This window comes from Pristiophorus japonicus, chromosome 11, assembly GCF_044704955.1.
Source record: "Pristiophorus japonicus isolate sPriJap1 chromosome 11, sPriJap1.hap1, whole genome shotgun sequence".
Classification (NCBI taxonomy): Eukaryota; Metazoa; Chordata; class Chondrichthyes; family Pristiophoridae; genus Pristiophorus; species Pristiophorus japonicus.
Genome location: NC_091987.1, coordinates 152,034,975 through 152,062,216, shown reverse-complemented (window position 1 = coordinate 152,062,216; position 27,242 = coordinate 152,034,975). Strand labels below are relative to the sequence as shown.

Here is a 27,242-nt window from a genome sequence, read left to right as displayed (position 1 = left end):
CCTGGTCCGGATGGATTGCATCCACGTATTTTAAAAAACTCTTGGGAAGAGATAGCAGAGGCATTACTACACATATTTAATAATTCATTAGAAAAGGGTGTAGTGCCAGAGGACTGGCGGATAACTAACGTAATACCTATATTTAAGAAGGGGGATAGAACATGTCCAGGGAATTATAGACTAGTCAGCTTAACATCGGTGGTAGGAAAAATAATGGAATCCCGACTAAAGGAGAAACATCAAGAAACCAAAAATATTATAACAAATAGTCAGCGTGGATTTCAAAAGGGAATGTCTTGCTTGACCAACCTCACTGAATGTTTTGAAAAGGTAACAGAGGGAGTAGACAAGGGTAATGCAGTAGATGTAATTGATCTAGATTTTCAAAAGGCCTTCGATAAGGTACCCCATAATAGACTGATGAACAAAGTCAGAGAATGCGGAGTCAGGGGACAAGTAGCAGAATGGATCGCCAGCTGGCTTCAAGACAGAGAGCAGAGAGTAGGGATAAAGGGTAGCTATTCACAGTGACAGGTGGGTAGTGGTGTTCCACAAGGATCAGTGCTGGGACCACCGTTGTTCACAAGTTATATTAACGATTTAGACTTTGGAATCAAAAACACAATTTCTAAATTTGCAGATGATACCAAATTGGGGGAGATCGTCAATACGGAGGAGGACTGCAACAAATTACAGGAGGACATTAATAAACTTGCAGAATGGGCAAATAATTGGCAAACAAAGCTCAACACAGATAAATGTGAGATATGACATTTTGGTAGGAAGAATAAGAAGGTCACTTATTACTTGGAAGGTGCGAGTCTGGGTGGGATAAATGAACAAAGGGATCTCGGATACAAATACACACATCACTGAAAGTTGCGACACAGGTTAGCAAGGTCATAAAAAGCAAACCAAGAACTAGGGTTTATTTCTAGAGGGATAGAATTGAAAAGTAGTGAAGTTATGCTAAACCTGTATCGAACCTTAATTCGACCACACTTAGAGTACTGCATACTGTTCTGGGCGCTATATTATAAAAAGGATATAGAGGCACTCTCTGGAGAGGGTGCAGAGAAGATTTACAAGGATGATACCAGAAATGCGAGGGTATACATTTCAGGAAAGGATGAACAGGCTGAGGGGTGACCTAATCAAGGTCTTTAAATTTAAGGAAGGTTTTGATAGAGTGGATATAGAGAGAATGTTTCCACTTGTGGGGAAGAGCATAACTAGAGGCCATCAATATGATAGTCACCAAGAAATCCAATCGGGAATTCAGAAGAAACTTCTTTACCCGGAGAGTGGTGAGAATGTGGAACTCGCTGCCACAGGGAATGGTTGAAGCGAACAGTAGCGATGCATTTAAGGAGAGGCTAGACAAGCATATGAGGGAGAAGGGAATAGAGGGTTATGCTGAAAGATTTAGATGAGGAAAGACGGGAGGAGGCTCGAGTGGAGCATAAACGGCGGCATGGACTGGTTGGGCCGAATGGCCTGTTTCTGTGCCATATATCCTGTGTATCCTATGTAAGACTATGTAATAACCAGTTTCCTATCCCTGGCATCATCCAGGTGAATGTATGCTGTACACGCTCTGTGGCTTTAATGTCTTTTCTATAAATCAAAGAGATCCCGTTTTATACAGTACAGAGGTATCAGTTCTGATTACCAAATGACTGAGAAACCCAGACAACTAATGTATGTTGCTTGAGATGGTTGCAACTTTCCCTTGAACTTATTGGAGGGCTGGAGGAGTTTACAGAGACAGGGAGGGGCGAGGCCATGGAGGGATTTATAAACAAGGATGGGAATTGTTAATTTGTGTCGTTGCTGGACCAGGAGCCAATGTAGGTCAGCGAGCACAGGGATGATGGGTGAGCAGGACTTGGTGCGAGTTAGGACATGGCTGCCGAGTTTTGGATCACCTCATGTTTACTTAGGGTAGAATGTGGGAGGCCAGCCAGGAGTGCGTTGGAATAGTCAAGTCTAGAGGTAACAAAGGATGTGGGTTTCAGCAGCGGATGAGCTGAGGCAGGGGTGGAGACGGGCGATGTTACAGAGGTGGTATTAGGCGGTTTTAGTTATGCTGCGGATATGTGGCCGGAAGCTCATTTCAGGGTCAAATATGACACCAAGGTTGCGAACAGTCTGGTTCAGCCTCAGTCAGATGCTAGGGAGAGGGATGGAGTCGGTGGCTAGGGAACGGAGTTTGTGACGGGGACCGAAGACAATGGCTTCGGTCTTCCCAATATTTAATTGGGAGAAAATTTCTGCCCATCCAGAACTGGATGTCGGACAAGCAGTCTGACAATGTAGAGACAGTGGAGGGGTCGAGAGAAGTGGTGGTGAGGTAGAGCTGGGTGTCATCAGTGTACATGTGGAAACTGGCTCTGTGTTTTCGGGTGATGTCGGAGGGTGATGAAGAGGCAAATAACACGGACAGAGAAGGGCTGCCAGACTCCTGGGCCTGGAGGCTGGGTGTGCCGAGGCTGGGGACCACATGCTGCGCTGGACCGGGCTTTGAACAGCTCTCGAGTATCTCAAATACCTGCGATCGCTGCTTCTCTCGCATCTTAACTTCCTTTTCGATGAGCTGTTGTCTGCGTTCAGTCTCCTCCTGTAACCTCCTCTCCAGCTGCTCCCTGCGACATTTCTCCTCTTCCAAAGCCTGCTTCTTCGTTTCCATTTCCCGCTCCTCAATCACAAAACACAATGTTAACTCGTACTCTTGTTGCAGCAAGGGAAAATTAGTTTCGGTCCAAGAAACGTGGCTTGGAATGATAAAGTTCAAATATAAGCATCGGCAGTACGGAACAAGTGGTTCGCTGCAAAACTACAGACCCCGTAAAGCCCCCTCTGCTACCGTCGCTCATCTGTCCCCATCACGGACAGTAACCTCCACCCCCCCACCCCCCGTCTTGCACTTACAGGTTTAACCCAACTGGTGGCCAATCGCAGGAACGCTGCCAAATAACATTTGACACCGAACCACAAAAGAAGATATTACGACAGGTGACCAAAAGCTTGGTCAAAGAGGTAGGCTTTAAGGAGCGTCTTAAAGGAGGAAAGAGAGGTAGAGAGGGAGTTCCAGAGCTTGGGGCCCAGGCAACAGAAGGTACGGCCACCGATAGTTGAGCGATTATAATCAGGGATGCTCAGGAGGGCAGAATTAGAGGAACGCAGACATCTCGGGGGGTTGTGGGGCTGGAGGAGATTACTCAGTTAGGGAGGGGTGAGGCCATTGAGGGATCTGAACACAAGAATAAGAATTTTGAAATCAAGGTGTTGCCAGACTGGGAGCCAATGTAGGTCAGCGAGCACAGGGGAGATGGGTGAGCAGGGTCGGTTGAGAGTTAGGACACAGGCAGCAGAGTTTTAGACGAGCTCAAGTTTATCACAGATAAAAACACCCCATTTTGTCACAGAAGATTACGATTGAATGAACTTCACATTTTTAAAACTTTTCTTCCTGAGCTTTCCAACATGAATTGATACCTTTAGGTGTAACGTATGCACCGGTGAGGATGCTCACAGGTTTGTAAAGCTGTTGAGTTGGGAGTGGCTGAGCCAGTCACGTGATGGTCACAAGACTCAATAAAACCCCAGCCAGTTGGGTTCGGGGGATCCACGATGAGGCAGGTGGTTGTGAGCCTGGTGGATGAACTGGTAATGTGTAGTGTGATTGTTAAACCTTTGCTAATAGATCAACTAGTTCTTAATAGCAATGCGTTGCTATGGATTCTTAAGCAAAGAACCCATGAAGCAAATACATTACAGCAGGAACAAGAAGCAGCAAGTGCAGACACACTGGAGGTGCACGCACACTGCAAAATCGCGTGCAGCAACCCTACAACCCCATGCCATAGAGGAGGACTCACTTTGCTTTCGATTAGCCACGCCTTTTCCGCCTGGGCTTCCTTTAACAGGCGTTCCATCTCTTCCAGTTTAGCGACATTAAAGGTACTGGCACTGCACAAAAACACACAAGGCTCAATAAGTGCACGGTACTTTTATAAATGCAAAGGACTGAAACATGTTGTCTGACTTTGCACTAATTTAAACTTTATATGGAAGCCAATGACAGTTTTGCTAAGTTGCCGGAACTCAGCAAGATAATGTAACAGCAGCAGATATGTTGTAAGTTATAGTTTTATTGATCACTTGTAAAACACTCAGCACTGCAGGCCATGGTGAGTGGTTTGTGGGAGTTCAAAGAATCTTCTCTCAATATACGTGCTACATAGTTAACTCATTTTCCACAGAGCAAGATATCCGGATCTGGTCTGATCTCGGAAGGTACAACGCAGGTTGATATAGGAAAGTCCTACACTGAGTAACTAGATTTGCAGAAGCCGGGCCCTGGAACATGGTGGGCCGCCCCGACCTGTGTGAGAACACCACCGCAGGTCAGGGCTATAAATAGAGCTGGAGCACCGGGCCCTGGAACATCGTGGGCGGAGGTGCAGCGAATGAGGATACGGGGCCCAGAAGAGCCAAGGGCCTAGGGGCAGCACGGGTCAACCCACACTGCGATGTGTGTGCGCACTAGGTCCGTGCAGCAGAGCAGATCTCCAGTCATCCTGGTTAACCCTTGTCACTGGACCAAGACCTAGCTCTGTCAAGCCCATGTGGTGGCTGGTGTGCAACGGTCACCACACGTTAAAAAAAATCCATGCACAGGCATCTTCCACTCCTGAAGTCAGGACCTGGAATATCGGGTCCTTCATTGAAACACCTGTGAACTCTCACGGAAGCAAGTTCAAGGGACCACTGATGATGATGATGAAATTTGCAGAAACCATCTGATAGAAGTTCCACATGAAAGGCTGTAAAAGAGAAATAAGAGCTGGGTGCCATCTGCCTGGAAACAAAGGCAGGGACCGCTGTGCCTGTGGGGAGCACACTGGCTGATCCGAGGGGAATCTCTCACCTGCAACCTCCAGATTGTTGGCTGCTGGCACAACCAGTCTCCTGGGCAAAACCCTCCCCTGGGCACAGCCCTCCCCTGGGCACAACCCTCCCCTGGGCACAGCCCTCCCCTGGACACAGCCCTCCCCTGGGCACAACCCTCCCCTGGGCACAGCCCTCCCCTGGGCACAACCCTCCCCTGGGCACAGCCCTCCCCTGGGCACAGCCCTCCCCTGGGCACAACCAGTCTCCTGGGCACAGCCCTCCCCTGGGCACAACCCTCCCCTGGGCACAACCCTCCCCTGGGCACAACCCTCCCCTGGGCACAGCCCTCCCCTGGGCACAGCCCTCCCCTGGGCACAACCAGTCTCCTGGGCACAGCCCTCCCCTGGGCACAACCCTCCCCTGGGCACAACCCTCCCCAAGGCACAGCCCTCCCCTGGGCACAGCCCTCCCCTGGGCACAACCCTCCCCTGGGCACAACCCTCCCCTGGGCACAACCCTCCCCAAGGCACAGCCCTCCCCTGGGCACAGCCCTCCCCTGGGCACAACCCTCCCCTGGGCACAGTCCTCCCCTGGGCACAACCAGTCTCCTGGGCACAACCCTCTCCTGGGCACAGCCCACCCTGGGCACAACCAGTCTCCTGGGCACAACCCTCCCCTGGGCACAACCCTCCCCTGGGCACAGCCCTCCCCTGGGCACAGCCCTCCCCTGGGCACAACCAGTCTCCTGGGCACAGCCCTCCCCTGGGCACAACCCTTTCCTGGGCACAACCAGTCTCCTGGGCAGAACCCTCTCCTGGGCACACAACCCTCCCCTGGGCACAGCCCTCCCCTGGGCACAGCCCTCCCCTGGGCTCAGTCCTCCTCTGGGCACAACCCTCCCCTGGGCACAACCAGTCTCCTGGGCACAACCCTCCCCTGGGCACAGCCCACCCTGGGCACAACCAGTCTCCTGGGCACAACACTCCCCTGGCACAGCCCTCCCCTGGGCACAGCCCTCCCCTGGGCACAGCCCTCTCCTGGGCAGAACCCTCCCCTGGGCACAGCCCACCCTGGGCACAACCAGTCTCCTGGGCACAACCCTCCCCTGGGCACAGCCCTCCCCTGGGCACAACCCTCCCCTGGGCACAGCCCTCCTCTGGGCACAACTCTCTCCTGGGCACAACCCTCCCCTGGGCACAGCCCTCCCCTGGGCACAACCCTCCCCTGGGCACAGCCCTCCCCTGGGCACAGCCCTCCCCTGGGCACAACCCTCCCCTGGGCACAACACTCTCCTGGGCACAGCCCTCCCCTGGGCACAGCCAGTGTCCTGGGCACAACCCTCCCCTGGGCACAGCCCTCCCATGGGCACAGCCCTCCCCTGGGCACAGCCCTCCCTTGGGCACAACCCTCCCCTGCCTAAATGATGAATGAAGAGATGACTGGCTGCAGCTTATGCCTCGTACTCTGTGTTTACTTGGGACAGATTGTGTCTCTCGGTGAGTCGGAGCTGGCCCAGCCTTGCCCCCAGCCCTCCTTCCCCTTCCCTCCATCCCCCCGCCCCTCCTTCCCTGCGTCCCCCTTCCCCCTTCTCTCCTGCCCTCCTGCCCCCCTGCCCTTTAAACCAGCCTCCTCACCGTCCAATCCAAACCCTTGAGCCTACGCATGTTGTTGGCAAAGCCAAACTAGAATCTATACGCAGGACGGTGCAAACCAGTTTGGTTGAGGAGCTCAGACAGTGAATACGGCGACGTGAACTTCACCGAGTGCGAATGGTGCGTTTTCCCTGAGCTGCCACTTTGCAAAGATTCTCATTCGTCACGATTATGGAATAACAGACATTGCAAAGAATTGTGTTCAAAGCGGGGCTTTCATGTGGCCTACGTTTTAAATGACAAACTTAGCAAAAGCAAAGGAAGAGCCCAGTATCCAGCGTCCACTGTCCAGAGCCCAACTTCCAGAGCCCAGTGTCCAGAGACCAGCATCCAGAGTCCAGCGCCAGATCCCAATGTTCAGTGTCCAGAGCTCAGCGTCCAGAGTCCAGTCCCCAGAGCCCTAGAGCCCAGTCCCCAGAGCCCCATCTCCAGAGCCCCAGAGCCCAGTCCCCAGAGCCCCAGTGTCCAAGCCCAGTGTCCAGAGCCCAACGTCCAGAGCCCAGCATCCAGAGCCCAGCATCCAGAGCACAGTGTCCAGAGCACAGCGTCCCGATCACAGAGCCCAGTCCCCAGAGCCCCAGTCCCCAAAGCCCAGTGTCCAGAGCCCAGTCCCCAGTGTCCCAGAGCCCAGTGCCCCAGAGCACAGTCCCCAGTGTCCAGAATACAGAGCCCAGTCCCCAGAGCCCAGTCCCCAGAGCCCAGTGCCCCAGTCCCCAGAGCGCAATGTCCAGAGCCCAGTGTCCAGAGCCCAGCATCGTGTCCAGAGCCCAGCGTTCAGAGCCCAGTGTCCAGAGCCCAGTGTCCAGAGCCCAATGTCCAGAGCCCAACATCCATAGCCCAGCATACAGAGCCCAGTGTCCAGAGCACAGAGCTCAGTGTCCAGAGCCCAGTCCACAGAGTTCCAGTGTCCAGAGCGCAATGTCCAGTGCCCAGAGCCCAGAGTCCAGAGCACAATGTCCAGAGCCCAGCATCCAGAGTCCAGAGCACAGCGTCCAGAGCACAGTGTCCAGATCAGAGCCCAGTCCCCAGAGCCCCAGTCCCCAAAGCCCAGTGTCCACAGCCTAGTCCCCAGTGTCCCAGAGCCCAGTGCCCCAGAGCTCAGTCCCCAGTGTCCAGAGCCCAGAATACAGAGCCCAGTGTCCAGAGCCCAGCGTTCAGAGCCCAGTGTCCAGAGCCCAGAGTCCAGTACCCAGAGCCCCAGTCCCCAGAGTGCAATGTCCAGTCCCCAGAGCCCAGGTCCCCAGAGCCCAGAGCGCAATGCCCAGTGTCCAGAGCCAAGCATCCAGAGCCCAGTGTCCAGAGCACAGAGCCCAGTGTCCAGAGCCCAGCGTCCAGAGCCTAGTGTCCAGAGCCCAGTCCCCAGAACCCAGTCCTCAGAGCCCAGTCCCCCAGAGCCCCAGTCCCCAGAGCCCAGTCCCCAGAGCCCAGTGTCCAGTGCCCCAGAGCCCAATCCCCAGAGCCCAGAGCCCGGTTCCTGCTCGATAAAATGGTTCCATTGTAAAATGCTGCAGGACCCTCTCCACAGCACTGGCCCTCTGCCGCCCTCTTGTGGTGACTGTGAGTCTGGTTGGCAAGCACTGTTTTTGGCTGGCTTAAGTCAGACATTCTTGGACCTCTTGTCAGTTCTATATTTTGGTGGTATTTAAGCCGCCTTGCAGTTCCTTCTGGGACTATGCCTTGTCCGCCATGGTGCTATCTCCATGTGTGCTGTCTCACTACCTGCAAACAAATCTGCTGTGTTTTGTGCAGAGTGGTCAGCCCGAGCTCGGTTGGAGAAGTGTAGAGATTAAATGTAGAGATTAAGTACATTTCCTGCTTGTTAAGGTGGCTAATCACTCTGATTAAAAACACTGTTTGACTTAATAACAATGTGGTAAGTGCTGTGTCAGCACCTAAGGAGAAGAAGTGGCGATGACTGCGATCCGCGGAAGGATATCGGAATGAGTGAAAAAGCAACTGAAATTTTCCAATGAAAGAAACACTTGCATTTATATAGCGCCCTTCACAGCCCTGCAGAATGTCCCAAAGCGCTTTACAGCTAATGAAGTACTTTTGGAGTGTAGTTACTGTTGTAATGTAGGAAATGTGGCAGACAATTTGCGCACAGCAAGTTCCCACACACAGCAATGTGAAAATGACCAGATAATCTGTTCTTCTGTGATGTTGATTGAGGGATAAATATTGGCCCAGGACACCGGGGATAACTCCTCTGCTCTTCGAAATAGTGCCATGGGATCTTTTACATCCACCTGAGAGCGCAGACGGGGCCTCGGTTTAACGTCTCATCTGAAAGACGGCACCTCCGACAGTGCAGCGCTCCCTCAGCACTGCCCCTCCGACAGTGCAGCACTCCCTCAGTACTGCCCCTCCTACAGTGCAGCACTCCCTCAGTACTGCCCCTCTGACAGTGCGGCGCTCCTTCAGCACTGCCTCTCCGACAGTGCAGCACTCCCTGGGAGTGTCAGCCTAGATTTTGTGCTTAAATCTCAGGTGTGGCACTGCGAAAGAGTAAATTGGGAAAAGCCTAAAATGACACTGTATTAACAGGTTAAATGGGATTTCTCAGTGTTTTAACAGAGCGTGGAAAAAGCTTCATAACGAACAGTTTTATTTCATAAATTAATCAGCCCACATATTACAACAGTGACGACACTCCAAAAGTACTTCATTGGCTGCAAAGCACTTTGAGACGTCCGGTGGTCGTGAAAGGCGCTATATAAATACCCACATTTTTCTTTACAAAATCCTTTTGTGACTTTGTCAGACTGACCAATTGTAAATAAGATGTTGGACGGAATCCCACAGGAAAGGGTGAACTGTAATATTCCCTGCTGCAAGTAGGTTTTTGAAACAGCCAAGGTGGAAAAGATGCGAATGAGGAAAATCTGTGAACAATATTCAGCCATTTTCTACTCAACTTAACAGTGAGTGAAAGGCAGACTGGACCATCCAGCTGCCAGATGTCTGCACATCCTCACATTACCTACAGCGGTTTCACAGATGTTTTTGGCATAGTTTAGGATCAACAACCTGGACATGTGTATTTTAGCATCATATTTTATCGCCCTATTACAGACTTTTATCTTAAAGTGTTAGATGTTTATTTACAAGAGATAAATGTGGTGCTAAACTGCAGTTTGGTGTTTAACGCCAGTGTTAGTGTCGTGCGACACTGGCACACCACGAAAGGTTTGTGTGTAATTTATAGGAAGCACCTGGTACCAACTGTATATCAAAGGCTGGTTTTAACCACATCTCGGTGTTTAAACATCTTGACAGAGCCCCCAAGATTCCATCAGCTCGTCGAGTCTTTCAGTCCTTTTGTTTTTGAATGTTCTTTGCTGCCGTATGTGGCCCATCAAACTGTCAGCATGGTCTAGTGACGGCACATTAGATTTATCACATTCAGATGCGGGTCTGGAGTCTAATTTTGTGTCTACATTTGTGTCAGCGTCAAGCAGTCTCCACGTCACAGCGGGAAACTTCGAGGCGCGAGACTTGGAAATTGGGTCAGTGAGATTGAACATAACTTGCATCGGTTGCCCAGGCAGAATATAATGTGGATGTTAGCTGACATTGTTAACGGTTCTCTCTCCTCAGTTACTGTCCCCCTCTCCTTCAAATCTGCCGTCATCACCCCTCAACCCCTCTGTCCCACCTCCAACCGCCCTTTCCTCTCAAAGTCCTTGAACGTGTTGTCGCCTCCCAAATCCGTGCCCATCTTTCCTGGAACTCCATGTTTGGACCTCTCCAATCAGGTCTCCACCCCTGTCGCAGCAAAGAAACAGCCCGTATCAAAGTCACAAATGACATCCTGTGTGATTCTGGCCATGATAAAGAATCCCTCTTCCTACTCGACCTGTTGGTGGCCTTTGACACATGTTGATCACTCTATCCTCTTCCTCCGTTGTCCGGAGCTTAGGATCGACACAGCTGAAAGCACGGCCACCAAGAGTGGGGCAAAGGAAGCAAGGATTGCACAAGAGGCCAGAATTGGAGGAGCACATTGATCTTGGAGGGAAGGAGTCACTGAGATAGGGAGGGGCAAGGCCATGGAGGGAAATGAACACGAGGACAGGAATTTTAAATTGGAGGCGTTGCCTGACCAGGAGCCCTTGTGGGTCAGCGAGCACAGGGGTGATGGGTGAACGGGATTGGTCCAAGTTAGGACATGGGGCAGCCGAGTTTTGAATGAGTTAAAGTTTATGCAGGGTAGAAGATGGGAGGCCAGCCAGGAGCGCATTGGAATAGTCAAGTGTAGAGATAACAAAGGCATGGATGAGGGTTTGAGCAGATGAGCTGAGGCGGGGCGGAAACGGGTGATGTGACAGTAAGCCATCCTGAGACGTACAAGCATTCTCCTCCCCAGCTGCCGCGCTTTAAGCCGACAGGGCTGCGGCGACTGCTCCAAGAAGTTACTATTCACGGGGCGGAAGGACAGGCTCGCCGAGCAAACTCTCACCTGGAAATATTGTCGGGGGAGCAGGCGGACAGGTTGGTGTCCACACTGTCAGAGCTGTCCATGCTCAGACCGTCGAAGGCGCTGTCCTTGAATCCGTTGTCAGTGTAGGGCGAGCGATCTCCGCCAGCACTCGCCTCATCCTGGGCCCTCAGCCTCTGCTCCTCACTGCCGCGCTGGTGCCGGGGTCCTGAGGGGGACAATATTTCAGTCAAACACTTTCACTTTACAGAACCAACTGCAGGTACAAAAACAGCCACTATCAAACCAGGCTGGAGAAAGAAAGACTTGCATTTATAAAGCGCCTTTCACGACCACCGGACGGCTCAAAGCGCTTTACAGCCAATGAAATACTTTTGGAGTGTAGTCACTGTTGTAATGTGGGAAACGCGGTAGCCAATTTGCGCACAGCAAGCTCCCACACACAGCAATGTGATAATGAGCAGATTATCAGTTCTTTTGTTATGTTGATTGAGGGATAAATATCGGTCTTTGGCCAGGGACTCCCAGGTGTCGGTGGGGATGTTGCACTTTATCACGGAGGCTTTGAGGATGTCCTTGAAACGTTTCCTCTGCCCACCTTTGGCTCATTTGCTGTGAAGGAATCACCACCGACACCTGGGAGTCCCTGGCCAAAGACCGCCCTAAGGGGAGGAAGTGCATCCGGGAGGGCGCTGAGCACCTCGAGGCTCATCGCCGAGAGCATGCAGAAATCAAGCGCAGGCAGCAGAAGGAGCGTGCGGCAAACCAGTCCCACCCTCCCTTTCCCTCAACGACTATCTGTCCCACCTGTGACAGAGGCTTTGGTTCTCGTATTGGACTGTTCAGTCACCTAAAGTCTCATTCTAAGAGTGGAAGCAAGTCTTCCTCGATTCCGAAATGACTGCCCATGATGAAATATTGGCCAGGACACCAGGGATAACTCCCCTGCTCTTCTTTGAAATAGTGCCATGGGATCTTTTACATCCACCTGAGGGTGCATACAGGGCCTCAGTTTAACATCTCATCCGAAAGACGGCACCTCCGACAGTGCAGCACTACCTCAGCACTGCACTGGGAGTGTCAGCCTAGATTTAGTGCTCAAGCCACTCGAGTGGGACTTGAACCCACAACCTTTTGACTCAGAGGCAAGTATGCTACTCACTGAGCCACAGCTGACAGTTGAGGGGAAAGAATTCCTTTGCGAGTACCAAGTAAAATAGATCAGAAAAGTGGTGATGGTCCAGAATCTATCATTTGGCACAGCTGCTAATCTAAGTACAATTAGAATACGTCGCCATTATCACCACTCTATCTCCCACCTCGGAACCAATCCCTTATCCAGGTCAGCAGCTTTTCCCCAGTTCCACGCAATGTAATTTTTGTTAACAGTCTCTTATGTGGAACTTTATCAAATGTCTTCTGGAAGTCCATATAAACACCATCCATTACACTCCCTTATCTACCATGTTAGTTACCGCCATAAGAAATAAGGTTCATTCCCACATTCTACCCTATGTAAACTGGAGGTGATCCAAAACTCGGCTGCCCCATGTCCTAACTCTTACCCGGTCCCGCTTACCCATCACCCCCTGTGTTCGCTGAGCTACATTGGCTCCTGGTTAAGCAACGCCTCGATTTCAAAATTCTCATCTTTATTTTCAAATCCCTCCATGGCCCTCGCCCCTCCCTATCTCTGTAATCTCCTCCAGCCCCACAACTCCCCGAGATGTCTACGCTCCTCTAATTCTGCCCTCTTGAGCATCCCTGATTATAATCGCTCAACCATTGGTGGCCGTGTCTTCTGTTGCCTGGGCCCCAGGCTCTGGAACTCCCTCCCTAAACCTCTCTGCCTCTCTACCTCTTTCCTCCTTCAAGACGCTCCTTAAAACCTACCCCTTTGACCCAGCTGTTGGTCACCTGCGCTAATTTCTACTTATATGGCTCGGTGTCAAATTTTTATCGCATAACATTCCTCTGAAGCACCTTGGGACGTTTTACTACGTTAAAGGCGCTATATAAATACAAGTGTTGTTGTTGTTATACATGTCTTGCCCTTCACAAATCCACGCTGGCTCTCTCTGATCAGTTCATAGTGTACACAAGAGCTCAATCAGTCTGTCCTCAGGAATGTAGGAACTTCATACTTGGTCATAAATCTTTCTGTACTGTCGCAATGGTGCAGTCTCCCAAACGCTGCACTCCATTTGGAGAGGACACGATCGCTGCACCATGCACACTTGTGTCCAACACCATTTAGTGAGAGGGTACAGCTGTGCTTGCACTTTGACCCCGACAAAGTGATTGTGAGCAGGCCGACTTTTACCCTCGTGCGCTGGTGTAAACGAGAACCATTGCACAAAACGTCTGGTTGATGTGTATTTACTTCATGGGTTCTTTGCTTAAGAATTCAGAGCAACACATTGCTATTAAGAATTAGTTGGTTTATTAGCAAAAGGTTTAACAATCACACTACACATTACAGTTCATCCACCAGGCTCACAACCACCTGCCTCATCGTGGATCCCCCGAACCCAACTGGCTGGGGTTTTATTGAATCTTGTGAACATCACGTGACTGGCTCAGCCACTCCCAACTCAACAACTCACAGGTACATGCATTACATCGGTGAAAGGGCGATAGGGTCTCCTCTAAAACAGCCCACCTCTAAAACAGGTCCCCCACCCTGGGTGGGTGAGGGGGATGGCCCCGGGGGTCTCCCCCCCTGGGTGGATGAGGGGGGTGGCCCTGGGGGTCTCCCCCCCTGGGTGGCTGAGGGAGGTGGCCCTGGAACCACACCCCTTACCCCTGCCGGGACTGCACTTGCTCAGATGTTGGCCACGGCCAGGATCGAGCTGGCCTGTGATGGCTCCGGTAGTCGGCTTGCCAGCACTCGAATAATGAGCACTTGGGGTCAGCAAGGCGGGAGCTGCCCCTGGACTCTGCGAGCTATTGCCCTTGAGGAAAGGCCAACTGGGGTAAATGTTTCTGGGGTGGGAGACCATTCAAAACCACCGAGAACGTTCCACTGAAGTTCACACGCAGCAGGTTGCCATTTGGAAGCCAGTTACGATCTCGAGAATCATGTCTGGAAACATACAGTTACTGCCTAGTCTCCTGCCATCTCTGTCTCTAACCCTAGGGGGCATTGGATGCTCACTGACCGACCAAACGTGACACAGAAGATCTCGCTACAACACTGCCACAACACTGACCGGCCCAGTGCGGCCTGGCTCTGGCTGGTCACTGGACGCGTGGCCCAACCATTCTATACTGAGTGGCAGGCACACCGCCGGGAGCCACGCCGACTGGTGAACTGAACGCCACCAGAACTTTCAGTGCCGTTCCCATGCTTACATCCTGGGATGCTACCCAACCCCCTCTCACCCTGGTAAATCGGCACACACAACCGTGCCAAGAAAGGGTTTGGGCAAAAAATCGCTGAAGATATTGGCACCATGGTCAAACATTCAAACCAGTTCATCACCAGCTCGGGACAGCCTGACCCCAGGAGAGACGTGAGTTGGGCAAAGAAAAAGATGTGATTGCACAAGAGAGTGTACCGAGGAGATTTACCAGGATATTGCCCGGACTGGAGAAATTTGGCTATGAGGAAAGATTGGATAGGCTGGGGTTGTTTTCTTTGGAACAGAGTAGGCTGAGGGGAGACTTTATTGAGGTGTATAAAATTATGAGGGGCCTGGATAGAGTGGGTAGGACGGACCTATTTCCCTTAGCAGAGGGGTCAACAACCAGGGGGCATAGATTTAAAGTAATTGGTAGGAGGTTTAGAGGGGATTTGAGGGGAAATGTCTTCACCCAGTGGGTGGTGGGGATCTGGAACTCACTGCCTGATAGGGTGCTCGAGGCAGAAACCCTCACCACATTTAAAAAGTACTTGGATGTGCACCTGAAGTGCTGCAACTTACAGGGCTACGGACCGAGAGCTGGAAAGTGGGATTAGGCTGGATAGCTCTTGGTCGGCCGGCGCGGACACGATGGGCCGAAATGGCCTCCTTCCGTGCTGTAAATTTCTATGGTTCTATGACAGTGAGCTGTAATGCATCAGCCATCAAGTTGAGGCTGTCTGTGGCAGTCAGCTATGTGTAAACCGGCTTTAAACAGATCCCGCCAAGAGTTTAAAGCTGCAATTAATTAGGCTGCAAACCCTAGGCTGGCACGGATTGCGAGTGTTCCTGAAAACATCTCCCAGCCAGCAGTAATCTACCCCAGTGTAAACACGGCCGAGGAGCCCACAGGCTGGACACATGTTAAACTCAACAACCCGAACCTGCCAATGAAGTTCAAATGTCAGAGGTCAGGACAGGCAGCACTTCTCAGCACGAATGTCCAGACCCTGGCCAGTTGCAGAACATTGCTCAATAGGAATTTCATCCAAATCCCGTTTTGCGATGAAAGTTAAATGTGCGACTGCCTTTGTCGGAGTGTAACGTGTATCCTCGCATCACAGGAACACAGGGCCAACGAGATCAAGACCCTTTTATATTTTTCAAACCAAACTCCGTCCGTGAAACTGTTCAACCCGTAAAACTCCCACAGCACAAAGGGCCCAGGTTGAGCTGCGATCGACAATGTACGCTTCACACAGATGCTGAACACACACTAAACTCAGACATGATGCTGGGTGGGACAGCCACATGGATGAACTGCCCAGTGGCAGTTGTGTGGAATGGAGATTGAATGGCATCAAGATAATGGGACTAAAGGCGGATAAATCCCCTGGATCTGATGGCTTGCATCCTAGGGTCTTAACACACGTAGCAGCAGGGATAGTGGATGCATTGGTTGTAATTTACCAAAATTCCCTGGATTCTGGGGAGGTCCCAGCAGATTGGAAAACTGCAAATGTAACACCCCGATTTAAAAAAGGAGGCAGACAAAAAGCAGGAAACTATAGACCAGTTAGCCTAACATCTGTCGTTGGGAAAATGCTGGAGTCCATTATTAAAGAAGCAGTAGCAGGACATTTGGAAAAACAAAATTCGGTCAGGCAGAGTCAGCATGGATTTATGAAGGGGAAGTCATGTTTGATAAATTTGCTAGAATTCTTTGAGGATGTAATGAACAGGGTGGATAAAGGGGAACCAGTGGATGTGGTCTTTTTGGACTTCCAGAAGGCATTTGAAAAGGTGCCACATAAAAGGTTACTGCACAAGATAAAAGTTCACGGGGTTGGGGGTGATATATTAGCATGGAGAGAGGATTGGCTAACTAACAGAGAACAGAGAGTAGGGATAAATGGTTCATTCTCGGGTTGGCAATCAGTAACCAGTGGGATGCCGCAGGGATCAGTGCTGAGACCCCAACTATTTACAATCTATATTAACGACTTGGAAGAAGGGACTGAGTGTACTGTAGCCAAGTTTGCTGATGATACAAAGATGGGAGGAAAAGCAATGTGTGAGGAGGAAACACACAATCTGCAAAAGGACATAGACAGGCTAAGTGAGTGAGCAAAAATTTGGCAGATGGAGTATAATGTTGGAAAGTGTGAGGTCATGCACTTTGGCAGAAAAAAATGAAAGAGCAAGTTATTATTTAAATGGAGAAAGATTGCAAAGTGCCGCAGTACAGCGGGACCTGGGGGTACTTGTGCATGAAACACAAAAGGATAGTATGCAAATGCAGCAAGTGATCAGGAAGGCCAATAGAATCTTAGCCTTTATTGCAAAGGGGATGGCATATAAAATCAGGGAAGTTTTGCTGCAGTTGTACAGGGTATTGGTGAGGCCACACCTGGAATACTGCGTGTAGTTTTGGTTTCCATATTTACGAAAGGATATATTTGCTTTGGAGGCAGTTCAGAGAAGGTTCACAAGGTTGATGCAAGAGATGAAGGGGTTGATTTATGAGGAAAGGTTGAGGAGGTTGGGCCTCTACTCATTGGAACTCAGAAGAATAAGAGGTGATCTTATCGAAACGTATAAGATTATGAGGGGGCTTGACAAGGTCGACACAGAGAGGATGTTTCCACTAATAGGGGAGACTAGAACTAGAGGGCATGATCTTAGAATAAGGGGCCGCCCATTTAAAACTGAGATGAGGAGAAATTTCTTTTTTCAGAGGATTGTGGATCTGTGGAATTCGCTGCCTCAGAGAGCTGTGGAAGCTGGGACATTGAATAAATTTAAGACAGATTTAGACAGTTTCTTAAACGATCAGGGAATAAGGGCTTATGGGGAGCGGGCAGGGAAGTGGACCTGAGTCCATGATCGGATCACCCATGATCTTATTGAATGGTGGAGCAGACTCGAGGGGCCGTATGGCCTACTCCTGCTCCAATTTCTTATTTTCTTATGTTCTTAGCCTATTTCACCTTCTCGCAAATTCCAACCTCAAATATATCCAATGTATAGAAGCTCTATAAATAAGAATTTATATAAATAAGGAGAGGTGTGAGTTCAGGGCCAGGAGCCCAGGGACAGCACAGGCCGGCCCACACTGCGATATGTGTGTGCACTAGGCCCGTGCGACAGAGCTGGTCTCCAGTCGTCTTGGTTAACCCTTGCCCCTGGACCAAGACCTAGCTCTGTCAAGCCCGTGTGGTGGCTGGTGTGCAACGGCCACCACACGTTAAAAAAATCCACGCACAGGCATCTTCCATCCTTCAGGATGTAGTTCGGGACCTGGAATATTAGGTCCTTCATTGACACACCTGTCAACTCATCCCTTTTTGGTGTGGAAGCAAGTCATCCTCGCTTCGAGGGACTGCCTATGATGATGATGAAATAAGACTTTAAAGAATTGTTTACCAGTGTAATGTGAAAATAGGACCATCATTCCCCGGAGGGCGGTAGTTACACAGATCAAAATCAGACTGCAATGGCAAATGTAACTGCAATGATTGCGACACTGGATTGTCCTGAATTCACCATTCACTGTTCCACACGCTCTCCAATAGCATGTTTCGCACTGGCCCCCATTTCAAACACATATTTAGAAATACGGATAGATTTTAATAAGAACATAAGAAATAGGAGCAGGAGTCGGACATACGGCCCCTCGAGCCTGCTCCACCATTTAATAAGATCATGACTGATCTGATCATGGACTCAGCTCCACTTCCCCGCCCGCTCCCCATAACCCTTTACTCCCTTATCGCTCAAAAATCTGTCTATCTCCGCCTTAAATATATTCAGTGACCCAGCCTCCACAGCTCTCTGGAGCAGAGAATTCCACAGATTTACAACCCTCTGAGAGAAGAAATTCCTCCTCATCTCAGTTTTAAATGGGCGACCCCTTATTCTGAGACCATGCCCCATAGTTCCAGATTCCCCCACGAGGGGAAACATCCTCCCTGCATCTACCTTGACAAGCCCCGTCAGAATCTTATACATTTCAATAAGATCACATCTCATTCTTCTAAATTCCAATGTGTATAGGCCCAACCTGCTCAACCTTTCCTCATAAGACAGCCCTTTCATCTCAGGAATCAACCAAGTGAGCCTTCTCAGAACTGCCTCTAATGCAAGTATATCCTTCCTTAAATACAAAGACCAAAACTGCACGCAGTACTCCAGATGTGGCCTCACCAATTCCATAACAGTTGTAGCAGGACTTCTCTGCTTTTATACTCCATCCCCCTTGCAATAAAGGCCAACATTTCCAGTACCCGATTGTAATCGGCTGGAGGAGATTGCCCACCCGTCACCCCCCCCGCTGCCACCGTCACCCGCCGCCCGTCACACCCCGCCCGTCATACACCCCACCTATAACATAACATTCTGTCACACCCCGCTGTCACATACCCCGCCCATCACACACCCCACCTGTAATATAACATTTTGTCACACACCCCGCCCGTCACACACCCCACCCGTCACACACCCCACCTGTAATATTACATTTTGTCACACACCCCGCCCATCACACCCTGCTCATCACACACCCCACCTGTAATATAACATTTTGTCACACACCTCGCCCGTCACACCCCGCCGTCACACACCCGTCATACACCACCCGTCACACCCTGCTCGTCACACACCCCGTTCGTAATATAACATTCTGTCACACACCCCGCCCGTCACATCCCACTCGTCACACATCCCGCCTGTAATATCACATTCTGTCACACACCCCGCCCATCACATACCGCCCATCACACCCTGTTCATCACACACCCCGCCTATCACATCCCACCATCACACTCCTCCCGTCACACACCGCCCGTCTCACCTTCCGCCTGTAATATAACATTCTGTCACACACCCCGCCCGTCACACCCCGTCCGTCACACCACGCCCGTCACACCACGCCCGTCACACCACGCCTGTCACACCACGCCTGTAATATAACATTCTGTCACACCCCGCCCATCACACCACGCCTGTCAAACTCTGCCTGTAATATAACATTCTGTCACACCCCACCTGTCACACCCCGCCCATCACACCACACCTGTCACACCCTGCCTGTAATATAACATTCTGTCACACCCCGCCTGTCACACCACGCCTGTAATATAACATTCTGTCACACCCCGCCTGTCACACCACGCCTGTAATATAACATTCTGTCACACCCCGCCTGTCACACCACGCCTGTAATATACCATTCTGTCACACCCCGCCTGTCACACCACGCCTGTAATATACCATTCTGTCACACCCCGCCCGTCACACCACACCTGTAATATAACATTCTGTCACACCCCGCCTGTCACAGCACACCTGTAATATAACATTCTGTCACACCCCGCCTGTCACACCACGCCTGTAATATACCATTCTGTCACACCCCGCCCGTCACACACCTGTAATATAACATTCTGTCACACCCCGCCTGTCACACCACACCTGTAATATAACATTCTGTCACACCCCGCCTGTCACACCACACCTGTAATATAACATTCTGTCACACCCCGCCTGTCACACCACGCCTGTAATATACCATTCTGTCACACCCCGCCCATCACACCACACCTGTAATATAACATTCTGTCACACCCCGCCTGTCACACCACGCCTGTAATATACCATTCTGTCACACCCCGCCCGTCACAGCTCGCCTGTAATATTACATTCTGTCACACACCCCGCCCGTCACACCCCAGGTGGAGGTGGCGAGAGCCTCGCCACCCTCGGCAGGCCGAGTTACGTTATTTACCTTTTCTGCGAGTCCCCTTGGAATGCGAGGCCGCCCCTAGAGAGGATCACCAAAATAAAATAAAATCAAATCCAGGAACTTTAACCTCAGCACTACTGAAAACCAGTTCACAAATTGTGTTTCATGTAATATGCGAGTAACTAGTTTCCTGTAACTTTCTGCTGCAGAATGTAAATGGCAGCAACTGAAACAGAAACACTTATCATTACACCAACATTCTTTACAAACCCACACATTGCGTATTCTTGTTAATATTTGTGGGGTATCACATTTTATAACTGATGAGGTCAGTGTCTGGATTTTTCACAAGAAAGAATTTCAGATCCTTATTTTAATTCGTCTCAATAATTATTCACATTTAATCTAACATTTTTATCAGATTTTATGCCTGCTTGATTATCCTTCCGATCTCAAAATAAGATCATAAGTTTTATGACATTTTCTGAGCGAAGGCTTCATGCGAAAACGACTTTACACCCCTTATTTATGTTTTACTTCCGAGGGAGGTGTGGGCTTAGAGTATTAATGAGAGTGAGAGAGAGAGACAAAGAGAGAATAATACCAGAGTTATCAGTGCTAAAGTGCACCTCTACATCTCTGCGTAATCTTTGCAGCAAACACCATTCTGTGACCTGTTTCTCAGTAACTGTAAACTGGCCGGCACGGTTTAATTTCTGCGTTCTCTCTGCGGGTCTTGCTGCAGGTGTGGCTGTCACATTGCCCCAAGTGCTCCCCTCCACGGAGAGCGTTTATGAAGCAGTTTCCAAGAGCCAGTTTTTCCCATCGGCTCCGGGAGAATTTTGTGTGTTTCCCCTCCCCACTGTAGCGGATAAATTGAGCATTCAGTAAGCGACCAACTGTTCTCAACTCAATATCACAAAATAAAGCACAGGCGCTTTAACTTTTGGCTTCTATTTGTGTCTCTAACCCTAACTCTAAACCTGCTTCTCTCTCAAGTAAAAAAATATATAAAGCAGTTGATAAACTGAGTTTGTGATAGTTAAAGTGAAACTCTGATGCGTGTGCAGGTACCATCGTACTGCAGTGTACAATACTTGGGTATACAAGGTATTGGGAATATCATATTGCAGTGTACACTGGGGTATACAGGGTATTGGGAACACCGAACTGCAGTGTACAATACTGGACCATACTGGGTATTGGGAACACCATACTGCAGTGTACAATACTGGGGTATAAATTCCCAGCACCATCCCGTCCCACTGGCCTTTAGCACGATGCACCGAAATGAACACCAGGGCATAAACTGTATAGGAAAGGGGCGCTGCCCTCTCATTCGGACCGTGAAAGATAACCACGGTAACCAGGCCTGCATCGCGTTGCCCCACTCACAGTGGTTTGCGGAGCGCGACTGTTTTCCGAATCACGACCGCCTGCGAAATACTGGAAGAGTAGATGGAGTGAGCAAACACACAGCCCTCTCCCACCCAGTCTACCAATACTCTCTTCATCAGGGCATTTCTGGCGAAGTGGACGATGTCATCGTGTCGTGGGATGTTTAGAATGCTGCCCATAGCTCCAAGACATCTTTCGATTTTGAGAAGATGACATAACCCTTGAAGTTAGTCGAGAAAAGAGTTAGCGTGTAGCTGCTCACAGACCCGGTCGCGGCGGACACAAAGATAACCAAGAGGAAAATCTGGAGCCCTACCTTTTTTCGATTTCCCTGCAGAGGAAAGAAAGATGAGAGAGTTAGTCAGTGACGGCGTCTGGCAAGCAGTGAGTTTAACCAGAACGTAACCGTCGATCGCCGCACTAATACCGCACCGTGCTAAAACCACGGCGCTCCCGGAAAAAGGTTAAACAACTGCACAAACGTGACACTGATATTGCCACGTGAAGTTGATATCAGCAGTATTCGGTGTGATCACTGCATGGTGTGGATAGAATCATCAGCACTCGACACAGATGATCACATTAAAACCCAAATCAGAATGGATTATCCATCTGATGATGTGCGTTAGAAAAGGATCATCGGATCCCGGTCGGATTCCCAACCCTCCAGGATTGCCCCGGGGTCTCCACGAATTAGCAGGTATGATTAAGAAGTTTGCAGATGATCGGCTGTGTGGTTGATAATGAAGAAATATAGAAAATAGGTGCAGGAACAGGCCATTCGGCCCCTCGAGCCTGCACCACCATTCAATATGATCATGGCTGATCATGCAACTTCAGTACCCCTTTCCTGCCTTCTCTCCATACCCCTTGATCCCTTTAGCTGTAACTCCCTTTTGAATATATCTAACGAACTGGACTCAGCAACTTTCTGTGCTAGAGAATTCCACAGGTTCACAATTCTCTGGGAGAAGAAAGCTGCGGACTGCAGAAAGATATCAATGTACTGGTTAGGTGGGCAGAACAGTGGCAAATGGAATTTAATCCAGAGAAGTGTGAGGTAATGCATTTGGGGAGGGCTAACAAGGCAAGGGAATACACATTAAATGGTAGGACACTGAGAAGTGTAGAGGAACAAAGGGACCTTGGAGTGCATGTCCACAGATCCCTGAAGGTAGCAGGCCAGGTAGATAAGGTGGTTAAGAAGACATATGGAATACTTGCCTTTATTAGCCGAAGCATAGAATACAAGAGCAGGGGGTTATGCTTGAACTGTATAAAACACTGGTTAGGCCACAGCTGGAGTACTGTGTGCAGTTCTGGTCACCACATTACAGGAAGGATGTGATTGCACTGGAGAATTTTAGCTATGAGGACAGATTGGATAGATTGGGTTTGGTTTCTTTGGAACAGAGGAGACTAAGGGGAGACCTGATTGTGGTGTATAAAATTATGAGGGGTCGAGATAAGAGTGGATAGGATGGACCTATTTCCCTTAGCAGAGGGGTCAACAACCAGGGGGCATAGATTTAAAGTAATTGGGGGGAGGTTGAGAGGGGATTTGAGGGGAAATGTCTTCACCCAGAGAGTGGTGGGGGTCTAGAACTCACTGCCTGAAAGGGTGGTAGAGGCAGAAACCCTCACCACATTTAATAAGTACCTGGATGTGCACCTGAAGTGCTGTAACCTGCAGGGCTACGGACCCAGAGCTGGAAAGTGGGATTAGGCTGGATAGCTCTTGGTCGGCCGGCGCGGACACGATGGGCCGAAATGGCCTCCTTCCGTGCTGTAAATTTCTATGATGCTATTCTATGAAGGATAGGACGGCTGAGACGCAGACTGTCACTGTTCCACAGCCCAGCTAGCTGGAGCATGGAGCTATGGACAGGGTTATTAGTTAATCTTTAGTAAACTGCTGGAGAGAAACACGAGATGGGCCGTAATTATCGAGGAAGGGTTATTTGGGGGAGGATGTGTTGAGGAAGTGAGGCCCAGGGTGTGTTCATTCTGTGTGGGAACACAGTTATTGTCACAACTTGCAGCTCTCGGTCCGTAGCCCTGTAGGTTACGGCACTTCAGGTGCACATCCAAGTACATTTTAAATGTGGTGAGGGTTTCTGCCTCTACCACCCTTTCAGGCAGTGAGTTCCAGACCCCCACCACCCTCTGGGTGAAGGAATTTCCTCTCAAATCCCCTCTAAACCTCCCCCCAATTACTTTAAATCTATGTCCCCTGGTTGTTAACCCCTCTGCTAAGGGAAATAGATCCTTCCTATCCACTCTATCCAGGCCCCTCATAATTTTATACACCTGAATAAGGTCTCCCCTCAGCCTCCTCTTCCAAAGAAAACAACCCCAGCCTATCGATTCTTTCCTCATAGCTAAAATTCTCCAGTCCCGGCAACATCCTGGTAAATCTCCTCTGTACCTTCTCTACTGCAAATTCACCGTGGATTTCACGTCCATCCCGGAGTTACAGGCAGGGTCCACACTGCAGGTGGGCAAGGGTGTCTTGCTACAGCATTTTCAAAACCCAAGTCCCTTACAGAACAACAAAGAGCAGTAAAGGCTGGGAGCACTCAGCGGGTGAGGCAACATGTGTGGGGAGCAGCGGAGATTGGATTTAGTGTGTGCTGCCGTCCTACAAGCACTCACACCTAGAACACAAAGTCTCCAGAGGAGCCCACTGACCTGCTCCCGACACTTTCTGCTCCTGCCTCACATTTCCAGCACCTGCAGTTTTATATCTTTTGCTCATAATTTTCAATATGTCAAAACACCCACTGAGAATTCTGTCTGGTTTGTTGCAAGTGGGGCCTGAGGCTCGGGCCTCTGTGACACACAATTAAAATGGGCTCAGCAGACAGCGAATGTTTTTATAGTTCGTTTAGACGAGCTGGTGTTTCTCATTTCCTCCGATACATGATCGTCTCGGGATTACAGGCACCGACAGCCTTTTCAAGGTGCTACCACGTCTGGATATGTTGCAGAGCTTCCAGAATAAACTATTTACTGAAGCATGGCTTCTTTACAAAAGAACTGTCCTGTAATTTAACTTAACCAATCTCCTTTACACATACAGCAAGAAGAGGAAAGACATGCTGGGCTACGGGGGCAGAGCAGGGAAGTGGGACTCGTTGGATAGTTCATTCAAAGAGCCGGCACAGGCTCGATGGGCCGAAGGATTCTAATATTACACAATAAGATCACTTCTCAGTCTTCTAAACTCCAATGAGTACAGGCCCAACCTGCCCAACCTTTCTTCATAAGACAGCCCCTTCATCTCAGGAATCAACCAGTGAACTGCCTCCAATGCAAGGGATATACGAAAATGCTGGCGCTAAATTTAACCGACCCATTACTCATGCGCCGATCTCCGACTGCAATCCTGGGAAACGCCAAGTCTTAAGGGCGCAGCATAGTAACGCACCCATTACAGTTTTCAAAACCACTTGCTATCAAGCTGCACTGTTACGTCTGTCTGCCGCAGCAAACTGGGAGGCTCACGCACCGTGCTGTATGTAAACGTTGCACTGGCCGTGACCGCCGAGGGAAGCGCTTTCTCATCCCAGATCAGCAGGTTCAGACCGATATTACTCACAGCAGGGACATTATATGAGTACTACATACCTTTGTGCCCTTGTAGCCTCCTGATGTCCAACTCCTTGACACTCGCTGTCAGGCTGTGAGGTAGAATATTGCTGCAGCTGCTACTTTGGCCGAGGGGTAAGTGAGGCTGTGGAACAGATAGAACAGGAACCAACTATTCACCAAATAATAGGACTTTTCCAAAATACTTCACTGAAACCGCGACTCATTATTGGCAATTGTAATCCCTCTATTCACATAAATGGATTCAGTGTTGGGAAATTAGGTGGAGTGGAACATGGCACAGAATAAGTTCGGTGGAGCTAGGCTTGAAGGGAGTGCGTGTTGGAGATGGCGACAATGCCTTATCAGGATTCTCCGACTCCCAGTCCCTTCAACAGAAATTCTGGCTTGAGGAGAAACTTCTTCACTCAGAGAATTGTGAACCTATGGAATTCTCTACCACAGAAAGTTGTTGAGGCCAATTCGTTAGATATATTCAAAAGGAAGCTAGATGTGGCCCTTACAGCTAAAGGGATCAAGGAGTATGGAGAGAAAGCAGGAAGGGGGTACTGAAGTTGAATGATCAGCCATAATCATATTGAATGGTGGTGCAGGCTCGAAGGGCCAAATGGCCTACTCCTGCACCTATTTTCTATGTTTCTATGTTTCCATGTTTCTATGAACTGCAGGCCCCGTGAATTTCACATCGGACGTTTCCTCCCCTAAAAGGATTACCTTGAAACTAAAATGGTGAAAAAGCTCAAAGATATGTTACTGCAGTTGCCAGTCCCACAGTGGGCAGACTGGAGTTATACTGTGGAGTGTGCGTCACTGCTGGTCACACGGAAGGAACTCCCATGCCCAGCTCCCTCCCAAGGAACAAATTGTTTATATTAGGGGAGCACGAGCAGCTTGAAAAATGTTGGAAAATGCCGGATCGAATTTCTGTGGTAGGTTCTCCAGTCTCCCACAGTACCATCGTCGGGATCTGGGCAGAGTTTCCCAGAGTCTGCCTGTAACCTGCTCCGACCGTCGGCGGATGCTCACTTCCACCATTTTATTACTGGAAAGGACAATTTGCCGGAAGTATCCACGAGGACGTTTCCCTGATGGGCCGCACAATTTCGGCGGATAAAAAGAGAAAGGTGTGCGTTTATACAGCCCCTTTTCAGGACATCCCAACGCACTTTACAGCCAATAATGGACATTTGATGTGTAGTCACTGTTATATCATAGAATCATAGAAATTTACAGCACGGAAGGAGGCCATTTTGGCCCATCGTGTCCATGCCGGCCGACAATATAGGAAATATGGCAGCCACATTGCGCACAGCAAGGTCCCACAAACAGCAATGTGATAAATGACAAGATAATCTGTTTTAGTGATATTGGTTGTGGGGTAAATATTGGCCAGGACACCGGGGAGAATCTCCCTGCTCTTCCAATAGTGCCAGGGAATCTTTTACATTCACCTGAGAGGGCAGAATAGGCCTCGAATTAATGCCTCCTCCGAAAAACAGCCCCTCTGCACTGGGAGTGTCAGCTTGGATTATGGGCTCAAGTTCCTATATCTGGTAGGACAGGTTTCAATGACTGACGGGAAAATCCCCCAGCAAATTCCCGGCGATGTGTGTATATTAAAGCTCGCGGCAGTTTTTGCACAACACAACTCGTAGTGAAGGATCCTCTTGGGAAGAGTGATCATAGCATGGTAGAATTTCAAATTCAGTTTGAGGGTGAGAAAGCTAGGTCTCAAACTAGTGTGCTCAACTTAAATAAAGGTAATTACAAATGTATGAAGGCAGAGTTGGTTAAAGTGGACTGGGAAAATATATTAAAGGGTAAGACTTTAGAAAAGCAGTGGTAAACATTTAAGGAGATATTTCTTAATTCTCAGCAAAGATATATTCCAGTGAGAAACAAAGACTCTCAGAGAAGGATGAACTATCCATGACTAACTAAGGAAGTAAAGGATGGTATACAATTGAAAACAAAGGCATACAATGTTGCGAAGAACAGTGGAAAGCCAGAGGATTGTGAAATTTTTAGAAACCAGCAAAGGACGACAAAAAAGTGATAAAGGCAGAGAAGATTGGCAGAGGGATGAGAACCTGAGAACAAATTCAATAGGGAAGTAAAGCTGAAATTGCAAAGCAAGAATGTAGAAAGTGAATTTG

The 27,242-nt window shown here is 49.6% G+C and overlaps 1 protein-coding gene across 4 annotated transcripts in view; it reads right to left on the bottom strand.

Moving 5' to 3' along the window:
- phldb2b (pleckstrin homology-like domain, family B, member 2b) overlaps positions 1-27,242 on the bottom strand; it is a 457,175-nt gene that overhangs the window by 90,990 nt on the left and 338,943 nt on the right. For all 4 annotated transcript variants that reach the window (XM_070894178.1, XM_070894179.1, XM_070894180.1 and 1 more), the window contains 6 exons: positions 25,105-25,210; positions 21,791-21,805; positions 20,119-20,154; positions 11,011-11,197; positions 3,882-3,972; positions 2,552-2,698 (listed from right to left, as the gene is read on the bottom strand). In XM_070894178.1, coding sequence (XP_070750279.1) covers positions 2,552-2,698; positions 3,882-3,972; positions 11,011-11,197; positions 20,119-20,154; positions 21,791-21,805; positions 25,105-25,210 — 582 coding nt within the window. The remainder of the gene's footprint in view (positions 1-2,551; positions 2,699-3,881; positions 3,973-11,010; positions 11,198-20,118; positions 20,155-21,790; positions 21,806-25,104; positions 25,211-27,242) is intronic.